The sequence below is a fragment of the Peromyscus leucopus genome, chromosome 1 (genome assembly GCF_004664715.2).
Source record: "Peromyscus leucopus breed LL Stock chromosome 1, UCI_PerLeu_2.1, whole genome shotgun sequence".
Taxonomy (NCBI): domain Eukaryota; kingdom Metazoa; phylum Chordata; class Mammalia; order Rodentia; family Cricetidae; genus Peromyscus; species Peromyscus leucopus.
In genome coordinates, this window is record NC_051063.1 from 85,480,181 (window position 1) to 85,502,829 (window position 22,649).

The following is a 22,649-nucleotide window of genomic DNA, read 5'->3' on the forward strand; positions in this document are numbered from 1 at the left end:
AGCTCTTGGAGTGCTCTGCCTGCCTCCCCTGCAAAGGGGGCGCCCCTCCACGGCCAGGATCCCACCTGCTCTGCCCATGCTCTCCTTCACACAACCTTCAAACACATCAGACCACCCAGCCCCCTATATGCATTTGGTACTTGTTCGAGGCTCCGCCTGAGCCTGCTGCGCCCTCCTGCATATTGATGAGGGTGTCTGCATGTTTTCACCAGTCTAGCTAGGTGTGGAAGATGAGAGCACCCGCGTGCGTGAGTGTGTGAGTGAGTGCACCCGCATGGCTGGGCATTGTGTGCCTTTGTGTGCGTGCAGGTGAGTGTGTGTGTGTCTCCGTGGCTGCAACATTTTATCCCAAGCTGAAGACTGTGTGGAGGGCTTCTCTTAGCCATCCTGCATCCCTTCCAAGTTCAGGGACAGCACCATCGACCTGGTGGCACACGCAAAGATGTTCACAGCCTTCCTTCAGACCCACAAGCTCAGCTCCCTGATCCAGGCAAGAAAAAAAAAAAAATCTTTCAACATCCTCTGGGCTCCAACAGTCGCGACCCCATCCCCCACACCCGGGATGTAGACGCCTCTACACGAAGATGGGCTCGAGGCATTGGCGAGGAGCTGGGGTAGGTAGCTGGGAAGAAAGTCAAAAGGAAAACTGAGGACATGCTGGACGGGTAAAGGAGCTGCTAAGGCAGAAGCAGGTCGTTTCCACGCCACGCCCCTCCCACAGGGGTTGGAAACCCAGGATAGCCTGTTCTCCATCCCGGTCTTCCTCTGGGGTTCCCAAGTTAACCCGGTCTTTTCCTTCAGAAACTGGAGCCAGAAAACGCTGCTGGGACCCGGCTCCTCTGGAACGTCCCACCCGATGCCCCCCACTCTCAGCGCGTGCGCGCGCTCGTGGACACACACACACACACACACACACACACACACACACACACACACACACACACACACACACACACACCATGCAGGCAGCTGCTGATTGGCTGCGGAGAACGGCGTCCCGGCCGGGGTTCTGAAGCGGGAGCTGAGCGGTCCTAGGAGGGAGGTGCACACTCCGGCTCCGAGAGCCCCTCCCGCGTCCCCTGCGCCCTGCTGGAGAGCGGAGCTGCGGATCCTGGAAGGCAGGTGCGGAGCCAGCCGAGGATACCAACCAGGGTGCAAGCGGGTCCCGCCGTGCGGCGATCCCGGATCCTGCCCCAGCTGCTGCCTGGTCCCCACCCGCTTGGCAGCTGCGCCGAGCCCAGCCCGGCGAGGGGCGCGCTCATGGAGCACATGCACGCCCACCTCGCCGCCAACAGCTCGGCTTGCGGCTTGGGCTTCGTGCCGGTGGTCTACTACAGCTTTTTGCTGTGCCTCGGATTACCAGGTGAGGGGACCTGAGGGAGAGGGAGGGAAGCCGGAAGCCCCAAGTTGCAACCTCCGGGGTCCCAGACACCGTCTTGGGAAGTGCCCTGGAGCCCGCTTTGAAAAATAACAAAGTTTAAACCTTGGTGGCAACTGTGGAGGTTTCCAAATCAGGATGAAGGGACGTCGCGTGGCTTGGCGGGGACAGTGCTTGTGTGGCGCTGTGGCATTTTGACTTGTGGGTGTGCATCCTATTCAAAGCGTGCCCGTGTGTTCTCGTTCTCTCTCTCTCTCTCTCTCTCTCTCTCTCTCTCTCTCTCTCTCTCTCTCTCTCTCTCTCTCTCTCTCTCTCTCTCTCTCTCTTATCGCGTCCCTGAGGGGTCCTGGAAGGGCAGTGTAAGGCTTTGCCCCACACTGTCAGCTCAGCCGAGAACACTTCTGCCACCCTATCCCTCTGTACCTCCCACCTAATGCTACATAAAGCCGAGACCTTGATACTGGCCACTCGAGTTCTAGGGGCAATGGGATGAGCCCTTGCTATCCGCTGTCTGCCCTGAGGGAGCGAAGAATCTTCTTATGGCCAAGAAGTGTCAAAGGGTGCCCCTAGTCTGGGCCGGATGGGGCAGCTGTGCAGAGAAGCGCACTGCCTACCAGGACTACTGCCTCAGGGGGTGGCAGTCTCCTTGAATTTAAGTCTGTCTCCTCTGGCTTTGCCTCCAGGTCAACCCCAGTCCTCCCTCCCAGGGCAGTTCCCAGGAGGCAGACGAGTGGCTAGCTGGTCCCACATCTTAATGTCCTCTGGAAAGTGAGGCTGAGACTCGTAGTGAATTCCTGAAGAGAGATGAGCTGCTGAGGGAGGAGGGGTGTCTGCCGGGCTATGTGGAAGAGCAACTGGGACCAGGAAGAACAGACGCCCCCACCCCCGGGGGGGGGGGCTTCAGTTTTGGGTTTTTGAATAATCCTGTCATGCACACAATGTCATGTTCATTCCTGGAGTCACCTGCAGGCAGAAGAGAGAGCTAGAGACAGAAAGACTCAGAAAGAGAAAAACCCCTGTCCAAGACAGAATCTCAACCTCCACCACTTGGTATCTCTGCTCTGAGAACTTGAGCATCCTAGCGTCCTGAGAAGTTGGGCGTTAGTCTTCCAAGATCGGAGAACCCTCCCTTCCTCAAACATTTAGGGACTCCAGAGCCCCTGGCAAGACAGTGTCCAACAACCCCCACTCCGGAGTTAACCAGCACAGGCAAACACAAGTTTCCTAACATGGGCTCCTGCATTCCCCTATGAAGGGAAGCTCTCCCCCTAACTTATCTCTCCTAGGAGAGGGGGGATCCAACTCTGAAGTACCCTACCAGGTAGGGCACTCCTGTAATTACCTGGAGCTGAAATTGATTTCCACCCAGGTTGCATCTCCCTCCCCTGCCCTCCAAAGCCTGTTCCCAGCACTCTCTATTGGGAAATGAGTGCTTCAGAGGCTGGTTATGTGTGATGCCTGCTGAAGTGAAGAGGGGCCAGAGCCCCTCTCTTTGACAGCACCCCACCCCCATCATAGTGAAACTAACCCCCTTCCTGACCTCTCCATCTCTTCCATTGCCTGTGCTGGCCACTCGTTCTCTCAGGCATTTTCTCTCCAAATTCTAAGGGGGCAGTGCTGCAAAGACAAGGAGGATGACCTCCAAGAGTCCAAAATAGGACACGAGGTTAGGAGAACAGGCAATCTCAGACTGTCGACGACCTCAAATCCAAGTGTCTTGAGCCTCTGTAGTCTAACTCTCCTGAGCAGCTACGGTCTTTCCACCCATAGCTTTGGCACCTACCTTATGCTAGGCACTGTGCTTGGCATGGGTTTAGCCCAGGGCTTAGGGATTTAAGAGAGAGAAGGGTTGAGATTTGAACTTAGATGGGGTGTGTGTTTATAGACTTAGTTAACAGTTTTGACCATCTACTGTGTGCAAATACTAAGGATGTGCCAAAGGCCTCCCAGGGGTCTTCAGGGGGCAGTCCCTGGATTCAGGGAACTTGCAATGAAAGCTTCTGGCTTTAGAGGCAGCTGCTGGATGCAGAAGGATCAAGCTCCTAGAGAAGAGTGAAGGGAAGACCAGTCTTGCCCAAAACCATGGGCCCAAAGCACTTTTGTTAGCAACCTGGAAGGCTGGTTCTAAGAGTCCTCGTCATTCTTTTAAAGCAGTGGTTCTCAGCCTGTGGGTTCTCAACCTTTGGAGGGTCAAATGACCCTTTCACAGGGGTCACCTAAGACTATCAGAAAACACAGATAAGTAATTATGATTCATAACAATAGCAAAATTGCAGTTATGAAGTAGCAACAAAAATAATTTTATGGTTGGGGATCACCACCACATGAGGAACTGTATTAAAGGGTCTCAGCATTAGGAAGTTGAGAACCACTGTTTTGAAGCCACACAGAGAAGCAAACATATCCCAGCAAAAGAGAGCGCAGACTGAGGATTAATCCAGCCTCCACCAGAGTCAGGGGGTGTGGTTGCTCTGTGCCTTAGTTTCTCTCTGTAAAATGGACATTACGAAATTGTCTTTCCCTAGGGTGGTAGGGCAAGTGACAGCTTTAGCGAAGATGAGGAGGTGGTTAAGCATGCAGTTCAGTGGCTGTCGCCTGCATTGATTGACATTGTGCGGCTGCAGTTGTAACTGTCATCCCATGGGGTTGCCAGGAGAAGGGGACTGATCAGCGTGATCCGGGAACCAGCAGAGGGTCCAGGAGGTGCCTAGAGGACAGCACTTAGCCTGGCACTTTACCTTGAAAGTTCACCATGGTGGTCTCCTCAACTTAGAGTCACAATCAATTAGCAAGCGCTCGTCGCCACTGTTGATGGAGAGACACAGCTATGTGGGGTGTGACATAGCAACAGGCCTTGCTAATATTGTTGAAAACTGAGATTTTAATTGAATCACTATTCCCAGCAGGGAGATCACTCCAAGTTTTCCAAATCCCCCCACCAAGTGCTGTCAGAGATGAGAGTGGAAATGGAGAGATAGATGGGGAATGCCTGGGTGTTTGCCAAGAGGGATCCAGTAATTACAGGAAAGTGGCAGGTGTCTCTGGCTACACATACCCCTAAGTTGGCAGAAAGAGCTTTGAAAAAGCCATGTGGTCCAGCCCTCTACTTTAAGTAATTGCCTGTGTGGGCCAGTGCAACAGGCCTGGCATGAGTCCAAGGAATTCCAATACGAAGTATGGGCAGAGCTAGCCACTTAGGAATTCTTAGCCTGTCAGTTCCACAGTTTGCCCCATCAGTAAAATGGGTAGGATTCATGCATAATTACCTCTCCAGGTAGCATCTATTAATTAAGATATTCTATATAAAAATAGCCTAAGTCATACCTCTGGTCCTAGCTATTCAGAAGACCAAGGCAGGAGGATTTCTTGAGATGAGAAGTTGAAGGCCAGCTAAGGCAGTAGAGCAAAAACTCACCCCACAAGACGTTTAGAATAATGCCTAGTCCAAGAAAAGCACATTTTACTCAGTGCCTTCTCCACAGCAGATCTTTTCACCCCCACACTGCCGCTTCATCTCTATTACCTCCCTATGACCTACAAATGTATCTGAACCCATTTCATGGCTGAGTAAACTGAGATACGGAGCAGTGCCACATATGCCCTACAACCGTAGAGTCAAACCAGAGGTAAATGCACCTGCTCTTTCTGTGGCATCGCATTTCCTTCCTTCCACCAGGAAGAATATTGGCACCCCTGCCCTTCATAAAACTCCATCTGCTTCTCTCGCTTCTCCTTTTTTAAGTGAGGGAGATGTTTCTTATTTCTCAAGACACGGGAGCTAAGTCAGAAGAGCTAATGCTGGTTGGCTTGGTGGAGACAAGCAGTATAAAGAATGGCAGGAGGAGAAGGAAATTGTGAACTTGAATGTCTGGGGGGAGACAGCCATGGGGTGATAGGTGAGCTGCCCTGATAAGGAAGGAACACCTCAAAAATAAACAGGGATTTGAAAGATTTTGTCTTTCAAATTTGCTTTCTGAAAGGTGCCCCAGACATGAAGGAAAGCAGAGTGAGGAAGGAGATGATAGCTTGAAATCGCATCCCACCCTATAGGAACGCTTCCACAGCTGCCTAGCAAGGGTGATGAGGTCTGCCTCTGAAGGCTGGGATGGGTGAAGGGAGCTTGGCACAATGTTGTTACCATGGTTATTAACCAAAGGTAAAGATACGAGTAGCCCGGTGACTGGGATGACCCCTGCAGGTGTGTTTTCTTTAACCCACCAACAGTTTTGATTAGAGATGGTGTAATAAACAGGCTAGGAGTGGAAATGTGGGGCCTGGGCCTCTGGGATTCTATGCCCTGGCTTGGATGCTTATACACTCACTGTGTAACTATGGGCAAGTGACATTAACTACAACATGCTTCAGTTTTCCTACCTTTAAAAATGGAGCGGTGAAAATGACAGTCCATACACTGTAGGGTTGATGTGAAGACTGGATTAAGCACTAAACACAACGCTTTGAACACAGGAAGCACTCTGTAAGTTACATGATCATCATCTGAAATGTGGGAAGATTTCCCAATATGTTTGATGACACCAGCTTTACCCTATCATCAAAGTAAGACAGATATTATCAGAAAATTAAACTATAAACCAACAAGCCTCTTGAGCATAGACACAAAATCCAGAAATGGCCAAGTGACTCAATAAGCAGCTAGAAGGGGTAACTCATCTAGAACTTGGGTTCATCTCACAATGCCAAATTCATTAAGCATTTGACAAGAACGTTAACAAGTGAAAAATAAAATCCAAGTGATCCATCTTAGTAGATGAGGGAAAACATTCGACAATAGTTAACAACCTCTTTGCAGTAAAAACTCATCAAACAAATGATAAAGAGAAATTATTTAACATGGAAAATGGAATCTACAAATAACCTGGGACTTCCATCACACTCAAGGGCTAGAGGTTGAGTATTCCCCCAACCCCCGTGATCTGGAGCCCGGCAGGAAGAGCTGCCTTCCTTGCTCTTATTCAACATAGTACCGGAAGTTCTGGCCAGTGGAATAAGACAAAAAAGAGAAAGGTATCAAGAGATGAATAAATTCAATCATTTCTATTCATGGATGCTAGAATAGCCTTCATAGAAAACTTAAAAATGTCACAAAGAAGCTCCTAAGGACTAACAAGTGGCTGCAGTGTTTGCAGAATATGTGATTAATATGTAAATACCTGCTGTTATTTCTATCTACCATAAATGAATAACTTGAAATTAAAAACTGGAAAAGTAACTTCAAGGAATTCTGAGTTCTCTTATAAAACCAGAAGAATGTAAATGCCCATTCCCTGGAGGTAGCACCTTTCAGGAGCTGAAGGAAAGTGGGTCCCCTTGAAACAGGTAGTGGCATCCATATGGCTTAAAGCCCTCAAATTAAGAAATGGCACAGGCTGGCACACCTCCCACCCACAACTTTCTCCTGTCCGCCAGTCTTGAACTCCTCATCCCACAGGTGACCACTGCTACTGTGCCTTCATTTATTATCGACCCTCTTTTAAGGTGTGTTAGGGCATTAAGCAAATACGAATTGAGAAGTCCAACTCTCCATTTCTAATTCTGCCTGAAATGAGCACATTATATGATTGATTTGCCTCTTCTTTTTCATTTCACTATGCCAATCATTTGCAGAGAATGGATGGAACTTGTCATTCCTTTATACAGCTGCATAGCAGTCCTTTGTATCCTTGGGTCCAAACTCATGATGTGAGCTGCTTCCTGCCAAGGTACGCAGGCACTCTGAATCTAAACAGCCCTGCATGCTGTGACTAATTTACCCTGTGTCCTGTCTGTACTGTAATCAGGTCCATTGGACCGTAGCACACTTCATCTATGAGCCAGACAAAGAACATTAGATGTGGAATTCTGGATTCCAGATTCCTCTGGCAGTAACTCACTGTATGACCTTAGAGAGGTCATTTTTTATGGAGTCATCAAAGCCACAAGAAAGGCTGTTTCTGCCTGAGCTGTAGATGGAGACATGACCCTTAGGTGGGATGTAGCAATGCAAGTTTGTGGAATCACAAACTCTGGATACAACTCTGCTGGAAGCCACCTATCCCAGCCTTGAGATAGAGTTCAAGACAATTGCTTTCTAGACCTTACGCTCCCACAGTTCCCATAATCATCACTTCAGTTCTGCTTTCAAGGCGGAGTGTAAAACACATTGCATGAAAACCGGATGTGGATTTGCATCCTGTTTGCTGTTGTGACCTCAAGCATAATACTTCATCTCTCTGAGCCTCGGCTCTTTCATCCACAACAGTGGAATATCAAGGTCATCAGTTAAGCAAGTATCTGATATCATACACTCTGAATTCAAATCCTGGCTCCTCTACTTAATAATCTGTTACTTTGGGCAAATTTCTCACCCTCTCTGCTCCTCAGCTTCCTCAGCCATGAGAAGGATATTAACAGTGCCTCTTCCAAAGGGCTATTTTGAAAATAAATTGAATTGTGAAAATGCTTACTTCCATTCTTGGCATGCTTGCTGTCACATGGAGTAAGAGTTTGGTAATGTTATTAACCTTCCAAGTCTTGCATTGTGGCTGTGACGATTAGAAACAAAACACACAAAGGCTTCTCACAGTCCCTCATACATGGTAGGATCTCCATAAGTGACATTGTTTTATTGTCTAATATGCCCATGTGTTCAAGCCATGTCGATGTCCTGTAGCCACACTTCATACATTGATCTTTACCATAAATACATGGCTCTACTCACAATAGTGATAAAAACTGTGTCCTAGCAAGTCAGAGAAGAACAAACCCATGACTTAGCAATGAATCCCTTCATAAGTCTAGGGAATGGGCCTTCCTAAAGGGCTTGCCTGGTTCTCTGTGTGACTTTCAGAAAAAGTTTCAGTGCGGGATGCACAGTAGCCTTCGGCTGAAGCCAGCCAACATGAGCAAATACCATGTTCGGCTGCTGGAGAAAGTATCCAGGGTCATGAAAAGAGAGGGTTCCACCAGCAAAATTTCATGTGCAGCTAAAAGACAGGCAAAGCCTGGGAGAGCATGCCAACCAATCAGAGACCATAAAAAAAAAATGCTGGGTGAGGAGCGAGGTGCAGGTGCCATGAATTCAAATACCTGGAAGGAGGCAGTCAGATAATGTCTGTGAACAGAGCGGTCCAGCTTTAAGCAATGTTTCACTTCTTCAAGGAATCATGCTTCCCTGTAGTTTTACTGAAAACACATGACTATTAATCTCTCTCATTTTCCCTCAGTGACAGATAAATGTACCAAATCTGCAAACCTTTGTTTGCTCTTAATAATCACTGGCTCTCACATAACACCTACTGTGTACTGGGCATTCTTCAAAGCACTTCTCATGTGTGAACTCATTTCATTCATATGAGGAGTCTTGGGCATGTATATATCATCACCCATTTTCAGGTGAGCACTTTGGGTCACCTGCCAAAGTCCACACAGCTAGGAAATGGCAGGGCAGCCCTGAGTGCCATTACCCAGCTTTATCACGAGAAGATGGTGGCACACACCCCCAGAGGACAAAGGACAGGTGGGACTCAAGTGGAGGTGACACAGGGAAGCTAGAGACTGGGTGTCAGGAAGTCTGCTGCCACTTGACTTTCTGACCAACAACTCAGCGTTGCCAAATAGTTCCAAAATCTAGAGATCCAGATATGTGTGGAATAGCCGAGGTTTCAACATTGGTAACTAATTCAAAAAGAGTTTTTAAAACATCCTGTGAGCCAACACTTCCTGAGTCAAAACAAGCAGATCTCTCTGCAGACTTGCTATAGCCTACCAGGCTGCTGACTTAAAACCTCGGGATGGGGAAGCCACAAGAAACATCAAGAAATACATACCAGTGATCCATACTGTGGATCACAGTAGAAAACAAAATATTGACTCTAGATGGGGGAAGGAGGGAATAATTCAGGAGATGCAAGGAAATATGTGGCCAAAGGAAGGCATGCCAACTCTCTGATCCAGGGAATTAACAAAAGCTAACAGAAACTTCTCCAGGAAATACTACAAACTGCATGTTGACAAGGTCTTGGAACATAGATAGAATATTTTTGGAGAAACAGAATAGTACTTTGAATCTGCCAGCATGGGGAATTGAGATGTGGGCACAATAGACCCCAACCTGGATTCAAATTACATCCTCATGGCTTCATGTTAACAGGACTCTGGCAAGTGGCCTCTATGCTCAGCCCATAGAATGGGTACCATGCCTTTCTCTCAAGGCTTATGGCATGGATGAGGCGAGATCATTCAGGGTTAGCACAAGGCATGGTATCTATCAGTCCATGGCTTCTGGATGGTTCGGATTTGTGTTTTGTTTTGTCTTCTTTGCTGAGCCCAAATACCCCCAATTTACAAAATGAGGGATCAAGACCTCCCCTGAAGTTACTGGGCAGGAATGGCAGAGTCTTCTGCAGAACTCAGCTCTGCTGATCTTGGCTCCTTTTCTCAGTCAACTGCTATTGATCTCCAGGTTCAGGGCAGGGATCAGGGTAGAGGTGAATTGACTGAGCTAGTGCTCAGTGACCACCCAGCACTGGGGTTTGGTCTGCTGGCATCTAGGATGGTTTTTAATGATACCCGTGTGCAGCATCAGTTCCTTCTCTTTAAACGTCCTGATTCCATCAAAGGAGTAGCTCAGCTTGACGTAGTGTGTCTTTAACATTTTCTCAGTATGTGCCAAATCTCCTGGGCCTAACACCGTGCCTGGCAGTAGCATCTGACTTGAAGTTAATGCCCCTCTTGTTCTGCTATTACATATTTTCCCTAGTGCTAGGAATAAAACCCAGGATCTTAAACACACTCAGCAAGTGCTGTACCACTGAGCTGTACCTGGGCCCTGTCTCTGTTTTTAAGGCTGCCTTTTCTTTACAGCAAGGAGGCCGGCTTGTGAGTCGTGGTTCCATGCTGTCTGATACAGTGACACCAGCCATGTGGGGCTACTGAGTACTTGACATTGGACGAGTGCAAGTGAGATGCTGAATTTTTCATTTCATTTCAATTAATTTGCAATTAAAATCTGATCATTTGGTTATTAGAAAATAACTGTCTGGTTGGGACAACTCGGGTATGAATTTATTCATTCAGCTCTGTTTTATGACCTCTAAATAGAGGTCACAAAAAAATCAGCACATGCAAAGAGATGTATTGCAACTGTGAACTACACACTGGATTTTGAAGACAGTATAGGAAAAAAAAAGCTAAATATCTCAATAACTCACATGAATTACATGCATTGGATGTGTGTAGCTAAAATATAGTGTTAAACTTTTGTTTTTCTTTATTTTTCATAATAGCTACTAAAATTTAACTGTATATATGATCCATACTACATTTACACTGGGGAGCATTGTTATATAAAAGTGTTAATCTAGGTGCTAGGCATGGTGGCTTACTCCTATCATCTCAGCACTTAGGAAGCCAAGGTGGGCAGATTATCATGAGTTTGAGGCCAACCTGATCTATAGAGAAAGATTCAAGCCAGCCTGGACTAGAAAATGAATCAGTCTCTCTCTCTCTCTCTCTCTCTCTCTCTCTCTCTCTCTCTCTCTCTCTCTCTCTCTCCTTTTCTTAAAAAAAACCATAAGTTTAAGGAAACAGGACAAGTCATTTTCGAACAAAATGCAAAGTAAACAATATAATAGGTGAAACAGCCTTTAAATGCAACAAAAAGTCGGTGGGTATTTCAGCAGGTTGGGTTGCTATAACAAAACACCGTAGTCTTGTGGCTTGTGACACCAGAAGCTTCTTTCTCACTGTTCTAAAGGCTAACACCCCAAGGTCATTGTAGCAGCATGCTCTGACTCTGGTAAGGGCTCTGCAGGCTGCAGGCTGCCAGATTCCTGGGGGATACTTCCACAGTAGGAAATGGCAAAGAGCTCATTGTGGTCCTTTTTTAAGATTACTGAGCCACCTTCCTGACATGCTCACCTCTCAAGGATCCTTTTTTCTAATACATCCCACTGGGATGAAGAGGTCAACTTATGTAGTAAGATATAGACATTCAGTCCCCCACAATAGGACCATGACTAAACTCTGGGGACACTCATCAAATGCAATACTCTGAATGGAAAACCTGACACTAAAAGACCAGGCCAGCTCCCCAGCCTGACCCAGTTGGGCTCCAAAATCTGAATCCTGTGTGCTTTGGTCATTATAGCCCAATAAATGACTGTCCACCCTCAACACCCACACCACCCCTAAAACCTGTGCCGCCCTGGAAAAATACAAAGGAAGCAGAGTACAGGGTGGATCCTCCATGGGATTAAAGAAAGGGGACATCTCTGGATGCAGAGCTGCCTGGCTTCTCTTGCATGAAAGTTACAATAGGCTGAAATACATTCCAAAGAAGTTAAGGACTTTTCTACCCCAAATGTGTGCCTTCACCACCACCCCCCCAGAAAAGTGAGGTGACACCTCAGAAAGCATTGTCATACTTGATTTGCTTCACTAGGTCATTTTTTCCATCTGCCCATTGTCTACCCATTGGGCACTGTGTTAACTTCATGGCAAGCCCTATAAGACCTATTCCTTTCTTGGTGACATTTACATATCACCAAGTTCACCAAGCTAGTGTGCGCGCGCGCGCGCGCGCACACACACACACACACACACACACACACACACACACACACACACACAACAGGATATCAAAAAACCCACTCAAAAGCAAAACTTCAGCTGTGCAAATGCCATCATACTGTGAGAGTTTATCACTGGAGAACTTGACCCAGACCAAGAGGTCACAAAAGCTCCCCTCCAAAAGGGACACTTCAAGTCAGAATGACAGGGAAGGGAAAAGGAGGAGGAAGTGGGGAAAGGAATGAAAAGGAGAGGAAGATGAGGGGGAAGGGAGAGGAAGGAAAGTCAGGAGAAGGGAGGGGAGGGGAAGGGAAGGGAGGGAAGGAGAAAGACGGGGACAAAGCAAGCAAGGCAGGCCAGGGAGGGACTGGTACACAGAAATCAGGACCGGAAGAAGGCCAGAGGACCTGGGATGACAGGGAAGTGCATGCAAGAAAAGTGACCCAGGAAGCCAGCCGCTTATGAAAGCCAGGTGAATTGCTCTGAGCTGGGACAAGCCATTTTCCAGTGTGTAAGCCAACGCGTCCACCAGTGACTTCTCTCCCCTTGTTTGCCAGAACGCTTGGCAGTCAGCAGAGCTGGGGGAATTGCTTTTCTGCTACAGACATTTCTTATCATTTCAGCTTAGTGCAGAGCAAGCTATCAGCCCTGTCAGTTCAACCGAAGGACTCTAGCCAGATGCACAAACACACAGATGTGACACATACAGAGACACATGTAGACACACACCAGGCACGTGCATGCACACATGGATACCCTAGGCAGACACACAGGCACTCTCAGAGAGAGGTGCACATACATGTACACACACACACACACACACACACACACACACACACACACGACTGCCGAAGACATAGAATGGGCTGTGACTCCATCCTGACTGCAACTGCCTACCTTTAGCACCCAAGGCCTCACCTCCACAATTCAGCTTGTCAGAGTGCTTCCCAGACACTACCTGCTTCTATGAAGATACAGTGACTTCCGTAAAATGCATAGATTGGTACAGCATTTGGAAGTTCCAGGAGGAACAAGGCTGTAAGCAGGATAAGGCTGAGCAATCTCTAAAGGAACCCAAGGTTCATAGCCCTGTCCCTCACAGAATATGTTCTCAAATCGTCTTTCCTCCATGTTCAGGACCTTTCATAGACTGGGCATGCTCTGTATATTAGGAACAGCAAAGGATACCTGGGAGATCCCCGTACTTCTCCAAACTACTTGAGAGACAAATAGCAAGCCAGTAAGTAAATATATAAAAAAATATCCCTCGAGGTACTGATGTGCACTTTGGCAATAATGTCACAGGGAAAGGTGGCAGGAAGCTACATAATAGAGTGCCGGAAAATGGCACCCCAGACAGGTGATGTTTAAGTGAGGTCTGAGAAGGCGCCAGCTGCGAGGACACCAGGAGAGGGCATGACAGGCAGAAGGACAGGCAGGGTGGAAACCCCAGAGATGTTAGTGAGGCGGCACCAAAACCCAGAGTGGCTGGATCACACTGGGCAAGGAGAAGTGGTCAGGGATGAGAGCACAGGCTGTGTTCTGAAGGTGCTTTGCACAACTGGATGCTACCGTACGTGTTGCTAGACGACACAGTCTTTAGAGCAGGTGACTTGGTCTAGCTTGCTCTTCAAGCTTTCTGTAGATACTAAGTGTTGGACAGTGCCGGGAGAAAGACGGGAAAGAGGGTGAGGATCCTCGCAGTAAGAGGGAACTCAAGAGCACAGGAGGAGAGAGGGTACTGTGCACAACGTTCACAGTACAGCCACTGGCACTCAGCAGGAGTGAGGGTCAGAGGTCATATCACGGGCTGCCTCTTGCAGCCTAACTCTGCCCCATTCACCCCCGTTGCAGACTCCAGGGAAAACAGAGACAGCCAGGAGGAACGGGCAAGCCCATGATGTCCTCAGACCCCAAGGACATTTCCGCCTGGTGCTTGGTTCCCATGGCACAAGGGAGAGCTGACATCTTGACTGTGACTATGGATAAGTCTTGCTTACGATCAAGCTGTGGGCCTCCAGAATCATAAGCAGAGAGGAAACGGGAGCCTGCTCTGAGCTGTCACCTGGCAGAGGTGAACGGGATGGAGAAGGTCACCTTCGGCACTGTCATTTGACAGATGAATGGGATGGAGTTCTGGCTAGCCGGGCATTGTCACCGTGACTGCATTCAGCTCTGAGGATAGAAAATCTGGCAAGACATTTCTACCTCAAAACAAAGGTAGAAATTTCAAGAACATCTTGTGTGAACAGATGTAGCTCATGAAAGGGTGGGGCTGGTTGCTTCTTAGGTCTTCTCAGTGTAGACCGGGCTTCAGGAGTTTCTCCCTTGAGATAAGACTTTTTATTGTTCCCAGCACTAGATACCATCCCCCAAATGTTAGTCAAATGGACACTGGTTACCACCCTCCTCAGCCACCGTCACTTCCTTTCCCGAAGAGGGCTGAACCTGCACCATCCCCCACCCCCCACCTCCCACCTCCATCTATCAGCAACCAGAAGATACATTCTGAATTGTGGGAAATATCTGTTTAAGCTTCCTTTGATAGCAGCACCTTCCCTTAGGTAACACTTGGAGACCAAGCATAACAATCTGTAGTTCTAAATGCAAGCATGGCTGCATTTAGGAGGCAAAAGAGAAGAGTGTGAGCTCAGGGCCAGGGCAGCTGGACCATATAGCGGGATACTGTCTCCAAAAATGTCTGTATTTCTCCTGAAGAGTCTTTTCAAGCTGTCACACACATACACACACACACACACACACACGCACCACACACACACACACACACACACACACAAAGAAAAAAATTAGAGCCAAAACCAATCGCCTCCTTGAGGCCAGGCTTATGTTATGCAGTTCACCATGCCTTTCCTCATTGCCTCCAAGCATACAGATTTTTTTTCAAATGTCTGATGTTTTGTTTTTCCCTCATTTTGCCTCTAAAGGAATTGAAGCTGGCTGTTTTTATTCCTGCCTCCAATTTGTCTACATGTATTATGTACATCACATGTAAACACAGACACACAGACAAACACACACACACACACACACACACACACACACACACACACTCATTTGTTTACACCTTATCCCACTTCTTCAGCCATCCTAAATGGACTTCTTGTAAAAATGGAAGTTATTAAAATCTGAGTTTGAGTTCCAACTGGACTTCCTGCCTGTGTGTAACTAACATCTATAAATTTCCATGTCATCATCCGTAAATGAGGGAGAATGCTCATCTAGCTGAGGCCAGTACATGAGACAACATACACAACAGACTCTTGCCAAATAGAAGTCTTCCTTTCTTAAGCCATGTAAGGCTTTCCTATTAGCTCCCCAACTGGGCTGCTCAGGCTACATCATGAAGAACCGTGTTCGGTTTCTGAGATGCAGCTCTGAGTCAGGAAGGACAACGATGGAAGGGGAGACAAAATGAGCATGGTGTGCGTTGTTCTCTGCGCTTGAAACCTCACGTGCTTGCAAGACCAAAAGGCAAATCAAAACTCATAACAATAGGTGACCTGTTCTACAGCAGGGGTGACGGTGCTGAAGGAGGAAGGTGTTCAAATCCCTGAGGAACTCAAAAGAGAAGGGCTTGTCTTTGCCTGGGAATGAAAAAAAAAAACTAAAACAAACAAACAAACAAAAAAAAAAAAACAGATGCCTTGACAGTAGGTATCTGTTCCACTCAAATGCTCTGTTAGTCCTTGGCGCATAGTTACAGTTAGAAAGTATTGGCTGGGTGGGTGGATGAATGGATGAATGGATAGATGGATGAATGCATGGGTGGATGGATGGATGGATGGATGGATGGATGGATGGATGGATGGATGGATGGATGGATTGACGGATGGAAGATAGGTGGATGGACAGATGGACATGTGGATAAGTAGACAGGTGGGTGAATGGATAGTTATATAGATTGAAAGATAGGTGACTGACTTCTAAATTTTATAAGTATAATTTTCATATCAGCCTCTAAGAAACTTGAGACATTGCAATTATAAGTATCTTTCTTACCATCATCATCATCATCATTATCATAATTATCCTCATCATCACCACCACTATTTATTGGGTACTTAATATCTGCTAGGCATTTTCTTCATGCTACTCACTTAATATTCACAGCTATACCTGGGAGCCTGGCACTTCTATCATGTCTACTTAGCAGATAAGGAAGCAGATTGTGAAAGAAAGTGACCTTCCCAAGGTCACCCAGCTAGCAGGCAGCAGAGCTGAGGTGAACAAAGCCTGCCCATCACCACTTGTGTTTTGTGCTTGCCCATGGGCCTGCTGCAGATGTTGGCATTCAGGGCACGGGACAAGACAAATGCTGTGTCTACTGACCTCTGTCTTGGTTCACCCTCCCATCCTGGTCTCTGCAGACATTCTAAGGAACTATATCTTTCTTCTTGACTGAGGACTCTTCCAATGCCCCCTTTGCCCTCTATCTAAGCAGGTAGTTTAATTACTTGAAATCATTTTTTTTAACCAAGGACACATAGGTGAATTCCCTCTCCACACCATACTAAGTTACAAAATGGTAATTACGTTGCTTCTTTTTTTTCCCCATAAACTAACATATTGTGATCAAACAATTCTCCTAAAAAAAAAAATCTCTCTTCCTCCAGATCTTTCTTAGGTTTCCCTTGTCGCCCTTAAAGGGGTTCAGTGTGAGCCAGGACTCAGCATTCTAAATCCAGTTCATGTAGTGAATGCTTATTGGCCACCCAATCCATGCAAGATACTATTCCTAATGTTTACAGAATCATCAATAACAATCACTAATGTTAATATAGTGCTGACCAATATGCAGTGAATTAAAACTTACAAAGAACTCATTCATTATGTAACAGAAGCTCAGCAGAGTTAAGTGGCTTCCCCAAGCTACTTCTAGAAGGCAGAGTTGAAAACTGCAACTATATGCCAGGACTTCAAAACCAGGGTTGTAACTTCCATGAGTGGTACAAGCCTTCAAAGGCATTGATGTGGAGCCCACCCTGTGAATCTTGAGGGGGGGTTCTATTGTCTATTCCCTTGAGAATTATCTGCTCGCTACTGGTGCCACAGAGACAGAGCTGGGCATCTGGTGTTAGGGAAGGTTCAGTTCATGGGCCAAAGACAAGCCTTGCCAGCACCAGTTGTGGGGTTGGTGGCAGTGCTGGGGAGAGATGCGTTCTGCCTATTCTCTGGAACCCACCTGCCTCCTTTCTGGGACCCACCGTGCCTGTGCGTGCTGGCCACAAACTCATTTGTCATCACACACAGCCTAACTAAGCAGCTCTCTCCTGAGATTCATGATGAAGCAACAAAGAATGGGGTGGAGAAATGGCTCAGTGGTTAGGAGCACTGGCTGCTCTTGCAGAGGACCCAGGTTTAATTCCCAGCACCCACATGGCAGCTCACATGTGTAACTCCAGTTCCAGGGCATCTTACACCTTCACACCAATGCACATAAAATAATTTTTTTTAAAAATAAGGTAAACTGACAAACTATTATTATGGTGTGTGAAATACTCAATATTTAGCCACTTTTTACCTTTACAACACCCTTTGTGTGTGGCTTTGCTTCTTACCACACAGTAGAGTGATTCATTTAGAGAAAAATCTCAGGGTGATCTCACAGCCCTAAAGAGTGGCAACTCTGACATTCATTGCTCTCCACATTAGCTCGATCGCCAGAATCTGCCTCACTGCCACAGGAGAGTACATAGAGATGGGGCGGGGAGGCTTTGTCCTGGCTCACCATTTCAGAGATTCATCCATCGCAATGGAGGGGTCACAGAAGAGCAGAACTGCTCACATCCCTGTGGCCAAGGAGCAGAGAGAAGAGAAGTGCTGGGGCTCTCTAGCTTTCTCTTTTGCCCCTTTTGTCGTACCCAGGTCCACAACCCATGAGATAGTGCCACCCATATTCAGAGAGGTTCTTCTCTTCATTTATGCTTTCTGGAATCACATCTGCAGAAGTGAACCTCAGTTTCTAAGTGATTCTACATCCTATCTCATGACAATTAAGATTAATCATCACAATAACTAATGTTAATTGAGTGCCTACTCTTCACTGGGCACCATTGTAAGTGCCTTAAATGAACTGATTGGTCCAATCCTTCTAAATCCATGAAATAGACACTATTTTTTTTAAGATTTACTTTTATTTTTCTGTGTATGAGTGTTTTACATACATGTATGTAAGTACACCATGTGTGTGCATGGTATCCATGGAGGCCAGAAGAAGGTGTCAGATCTACCGACGACTGAAAGTCACCACATGGGTGCTGGAAACAGAACCTGGGTCCTCTGCAAAAGCAACAAGTGCTTTTCACTGCTGAACCATCCCTCCAGCTCTGGTGTAGAACTCTTACTAAAACGGAAGCACCAAGTTGGGCGTGACTGCTTCACGGTCACAGCAGTACTGTGGCAAAGCCGCCTTGCTTCCCGGTTACTCACCGGGTGTTGTAGCCTTCATTCTTATATGCAGCAGGAGGTCAGGGGATACATGTTGGTATTGTTTCCAACGTCGCCCCAAAGGCTGTTTCATTCAAGCCATAACCCCTCTATTCAGACATGGATATGGGAAGTTGAGACTCCATCTGTGGACATGCGGAAGTATCTCCACCAACCAGGAAGAAATGTTTCCCCTGAAAGGGGTGAGCGTGAGAGGGGTATTTAATGTCCCCGTGGGCTGATAGGATTGGAAGCACATTCCTCACTTTAGTAAGAGCCAGGAAGAAATAGTAGAGATGTGAGTGTTGCTGTGAGCCTTGGACTGCCAGTCAAGCTGCTTGAGGACCCAGGAAACAAAATACAACCAAGATAGGAAGAAAGCTCTGTCTCTACCCCTGCCCCAAATGTTGCTGCCCTCTGGTAAATGGTTAGGGTGTGTGCATGGAACCCTCCTATCCTATTTTCTGATCAGTCACAGTTGATGTATTCAACATTTTGTCCTCTTTTTTTCTTCGTTCCCTTTGTAACTTTTCAGTTGATCCTTCTGGGTTTTGAAAAATATAACTACCTTTTCTGCAACTAGTAATAATTATTATAATTATAGTAGCTTCCACCTCTTATTTTTGGTCCTACATTTGACTCCAGTTGGCACGTAAGCTTGGATTCTTTATTAGAAACATTAATATGTATTAGGTAAATTAGTTTTACCTACAGTATTTTATTAGAATAGGGGAAATAGTTTTTGACCAAACAGACAGAATGGCTTTGAGGACAGCAGACCCAAAACAGAGTAAAGACGTCCCTATAGCAACTCATGTGGAATGTGGGTATCTACACTCACATGCTACATTCTGAAAGAAAATGTTTGTCATCCAGTTCTGCTGTGCATCAGGTATTGTGGTACAGACTAAGCACCCATCCCTAAAGAAGACAGAAGGACACAGAGCTGTCTTCCTGAGAGCCCCAGTGCCATGACAGCCAAGAAAGGACAGCCATACATGAGTAAAAGTATTACGGTAAAGAATTAACTCGATGCGGTCTTACGGGCAAACAACAAAATATTACTCCAAGTTGCTAAACCTGGTTGTGAAATCAATAATAACCAGGAAACAGGCTGAATTTTTATTAGCTTCTAAAATCTATCATAATCTATTTATCTGAGAATGGGGAGAGATGAGAGCAATGGAATTAGGGTTTTTTATGTATGAATGCTTTTGAGAATGTGGATTCAAGAGAAATTAGCAGCTATTTTAATTTTCTGCTATCTCCTTCCTCATACCAATCAGGCTACCTCCAAAATATCTCATGATAATTAACATTAGCCTAACGCTCTTCCAGTGTGCAAAGCGGCTTCACAGGCGTTATCTCCGACAGTCCCCAAAACAACCTTGGAAGTTTGCAAAGCAATTTCATCGAGGTTATCACACTGGGCTCTTGAATTCTCATCCCTCATTCCCCTGCGGTCCACACCCCAGTCAAGCCTGTCATCTTACAGTTCTGCAAACATAGCATATGCTCACACTTCCGTGACTTTGCCCTTGTGACTCCACCACCGGGAAAGAAGCCCACCCTTTCCTGGTCTGACCACAGTGTCTTACTCACTCTGGGGAATCGGAAAGCAAGGAAAGGGCAGGGCCCCTTGAAATTGTAAATAGCCGGTGATGGTACCCATGATAGGGAGCAGCCCAGCAGAAAAGGGTGTAAACTCTCTGGCTTGTAGACTGTGAATATCAATGAAAGCAATGGTCCCTTCTTAAAGAATGGTGATAACTGACCTATGGCAGGTGAGGAAGACATGGGTTCAAATTCAGCCTCTGATACTTAGTAAGTAGTGACTTTGGGGAAGTCACTAAATCTAAGCCACATCCTCTCCATTACAGGAGTGGTCTAAAAACCCCACCTTCAAAGTGAAGGGCACAGCAGCTATCATTACGTAGGAAGTTCTTTCTACCATTTCTAGCTTGTAATAAGAGACTGCTAAATGGGAGCTATTGTGATGGTTACGACCACTTCCTTTGTGACAGGAAAGGGCATAGAATCACGTGTTGCCACTGTCCTCATTTTCACTGCTCTTTGCAGTAGATTGTTTACTGTGTCTCTTATTTCTAAGGAGGGGAGGCAATTGTTTTTCCCGTAATTTCTTAGTGTCCTGCCTTGCATGTGGCATTTTTGCTCAGAGTTAAAGAAGATGATTGCTTTGTCATAGTCAAGGTGATAGCAAGTCTGGGGACATCAGGCTGTCACTGCTGGTGGGTGACCAGATGATTCATGAAGGACAGGCAAGAGTCATTCAGATGAGATGGTTGGGAGAAGGACTATAGAAAAAGAAGCATGCATGCACAGGTCAAGACTGAAGGCTGGAGATGGTATGGCTTGTTTGGAGAGCTTCACTTCTCCATAGAGTGGGCAGAAGCAGTGAGTAAAACCAGAGGATACTTGGGCAGAGGCAAATTTCCAGCCATGTCTACCATCTATGTTCAACTCTTCAAAGCCCTTTATCCACATAGAATCAGTTTTCAGTCCCATTTTTTCTTCAACAGACAGAAATTTCATTTACTTTTTCAAGGTCACCATCTTAAACAGGTTTGTGTTGCTATAACAAAGTATCGAGGCTGGGTAATGTATAAGGAAAAGAGGTTTTGATTAACTCATGACCCCGGTGGCTGCAAAATTCAAATAGCACCATGGCAACAATTGGCAAGGGCATCCTGGCTGTGTCACAGCACAACAGCAAGCCTGGACACAGAAGGAGGTGCATTCAGAAGAGAGAAGCCACCTGCGTGAAGAACTAAGGCCAGAGAGACTGGGATGGTTTTGTGAAACCTACTCTCACAGACACTAACTCCTGTGAGACCTGAATCAGTTTCCCCAGAAGAACAGGCGTCAGCTAGTGAGATGTCTCAGCAGTTAAGGCACTTGCCACCAAGCCTGAAGAACTGAGTTCAACCCCCAGAACCCACATGATGGTGAGAGAGAACCAACTCTCATTATCTCACACCAACCTCTCATGGCCACTTCTATACCACGGCATGTTCCCACACGCACGCACACACACAGTATAAATAACGTACAAGAGAGAAGAGTCGTGACTTAACCACCGACCACCAAGCCCCACCTCTTAAAGGTCCTATCAGCTTTTAATACCACCCTGGGGAGGTAAAGTCCACAGGACAGCCAGCCTTTTCTAAGCCGAGGCAGTCACACTGCAAGTACAGATCAGGGCTGAAGCCATCATGCATACCATCATGGCTGAGGTGGAAAGGTACAGCTTCTTCCCTCTGTGGCTCACAGGCTGCGTCCTGAAGTCAGAAAGAAAACAATTGCTCCAACAATCCAAGGAAGCCATCTCCCACTGGTTCATCTCAGTTTGGGAAGGCCCAAAGCTCCTGCCTCTCCATCACTCCCAGAGTGCAGAGGTGGGTTTTCACAAGCTCCTAAACTAAAGCCATTTCCATATAATTATGCCTCCTTGACCTACATGTCATTCCGCTGTGTGCTTGGACTGGAAGCATGCGCGCGCACACACACAAACACACTTAAAAAAAAGCCAATTTCTCCAACCATAGAAAATTGCTTCCCAAGGCCCCAGAGTAATTAGACATTGTCCTCTGGGTATGGCCTGTTCCCTGCCCATCCACATCTCCTAGCACAGACAACACTACTTCGACCCTGCATCTGAACACGGGTCCCACTGTGGAACAGAACATCCTGGGGAGGGCAGCCTTAGAGGGCGTGTGCCTGGACTGTGTGTGCTGGGGACTTCTCTACCGTACTCGAACATCTAGATCCCTCGGATCTGTCCTCTGCAAAGCCAAGAAGGGGGACAAGGAGGCTGTGTGGGAAGAGGTTACTTCTCAACTTCCCAATAGCCCTGCCTTTCTTATCACATCACCTGGATGAGGGGATTCCAGGACTGGCCATATTTAGCAGTTTTGTTGATATGCATGGCAGAGCCTCTGTTACACACACACACACACACACACACACACACACACACACACACACACCTCATTATCCTTCAAAGATGCCTGTGGTTTGATACAGGCATACAATATGCTTAAACTTAGTAAATCCCTAAGGATAAAGCCCCTCCAACGGCTGCAAGGCTATTGAAGTGCAGGACTGTTTCCTCCTCCTCCTCCTCCTCCTCCTCCCCCTCCTCCTCCCCCTCCTCCTCCTCCCCCTCCTCCTCCTCTCTCTCTGTCTCTGTCTCTCTGTCTCTGTCTCTCTGTCTCTCTCTGTCTCTGTCTCTCTG

The 22,649-nt window shown here is 46.8% G+C and overlaps 1 protein-coding gene across 1 annotated transcript in view; it reads left to right on the plus strand.

The window, feature by feature from the left end:
* Window positions 1–1,006: 1,006 nt before the first annotated feature.
* Window positions 1,007–22,649, plus strand: part of Gpr139 (G protein-coupled receptor 139) — a 45,017-nt gene continuing 23,374 nt past the window's right edge. Inside the window, exon 1 of the mRNA XM_028867804.2 lies at window positions 1,007–1,363. Coding sequence (XP_028723637.1) covers window positions 1,261–1,363 — 103 coding nt within the window. The 5' untranslated portion in view covers window positions 1,007–1,260. The remainder of the gene's footprint in view (window positions 1,364–22,649) is intronic.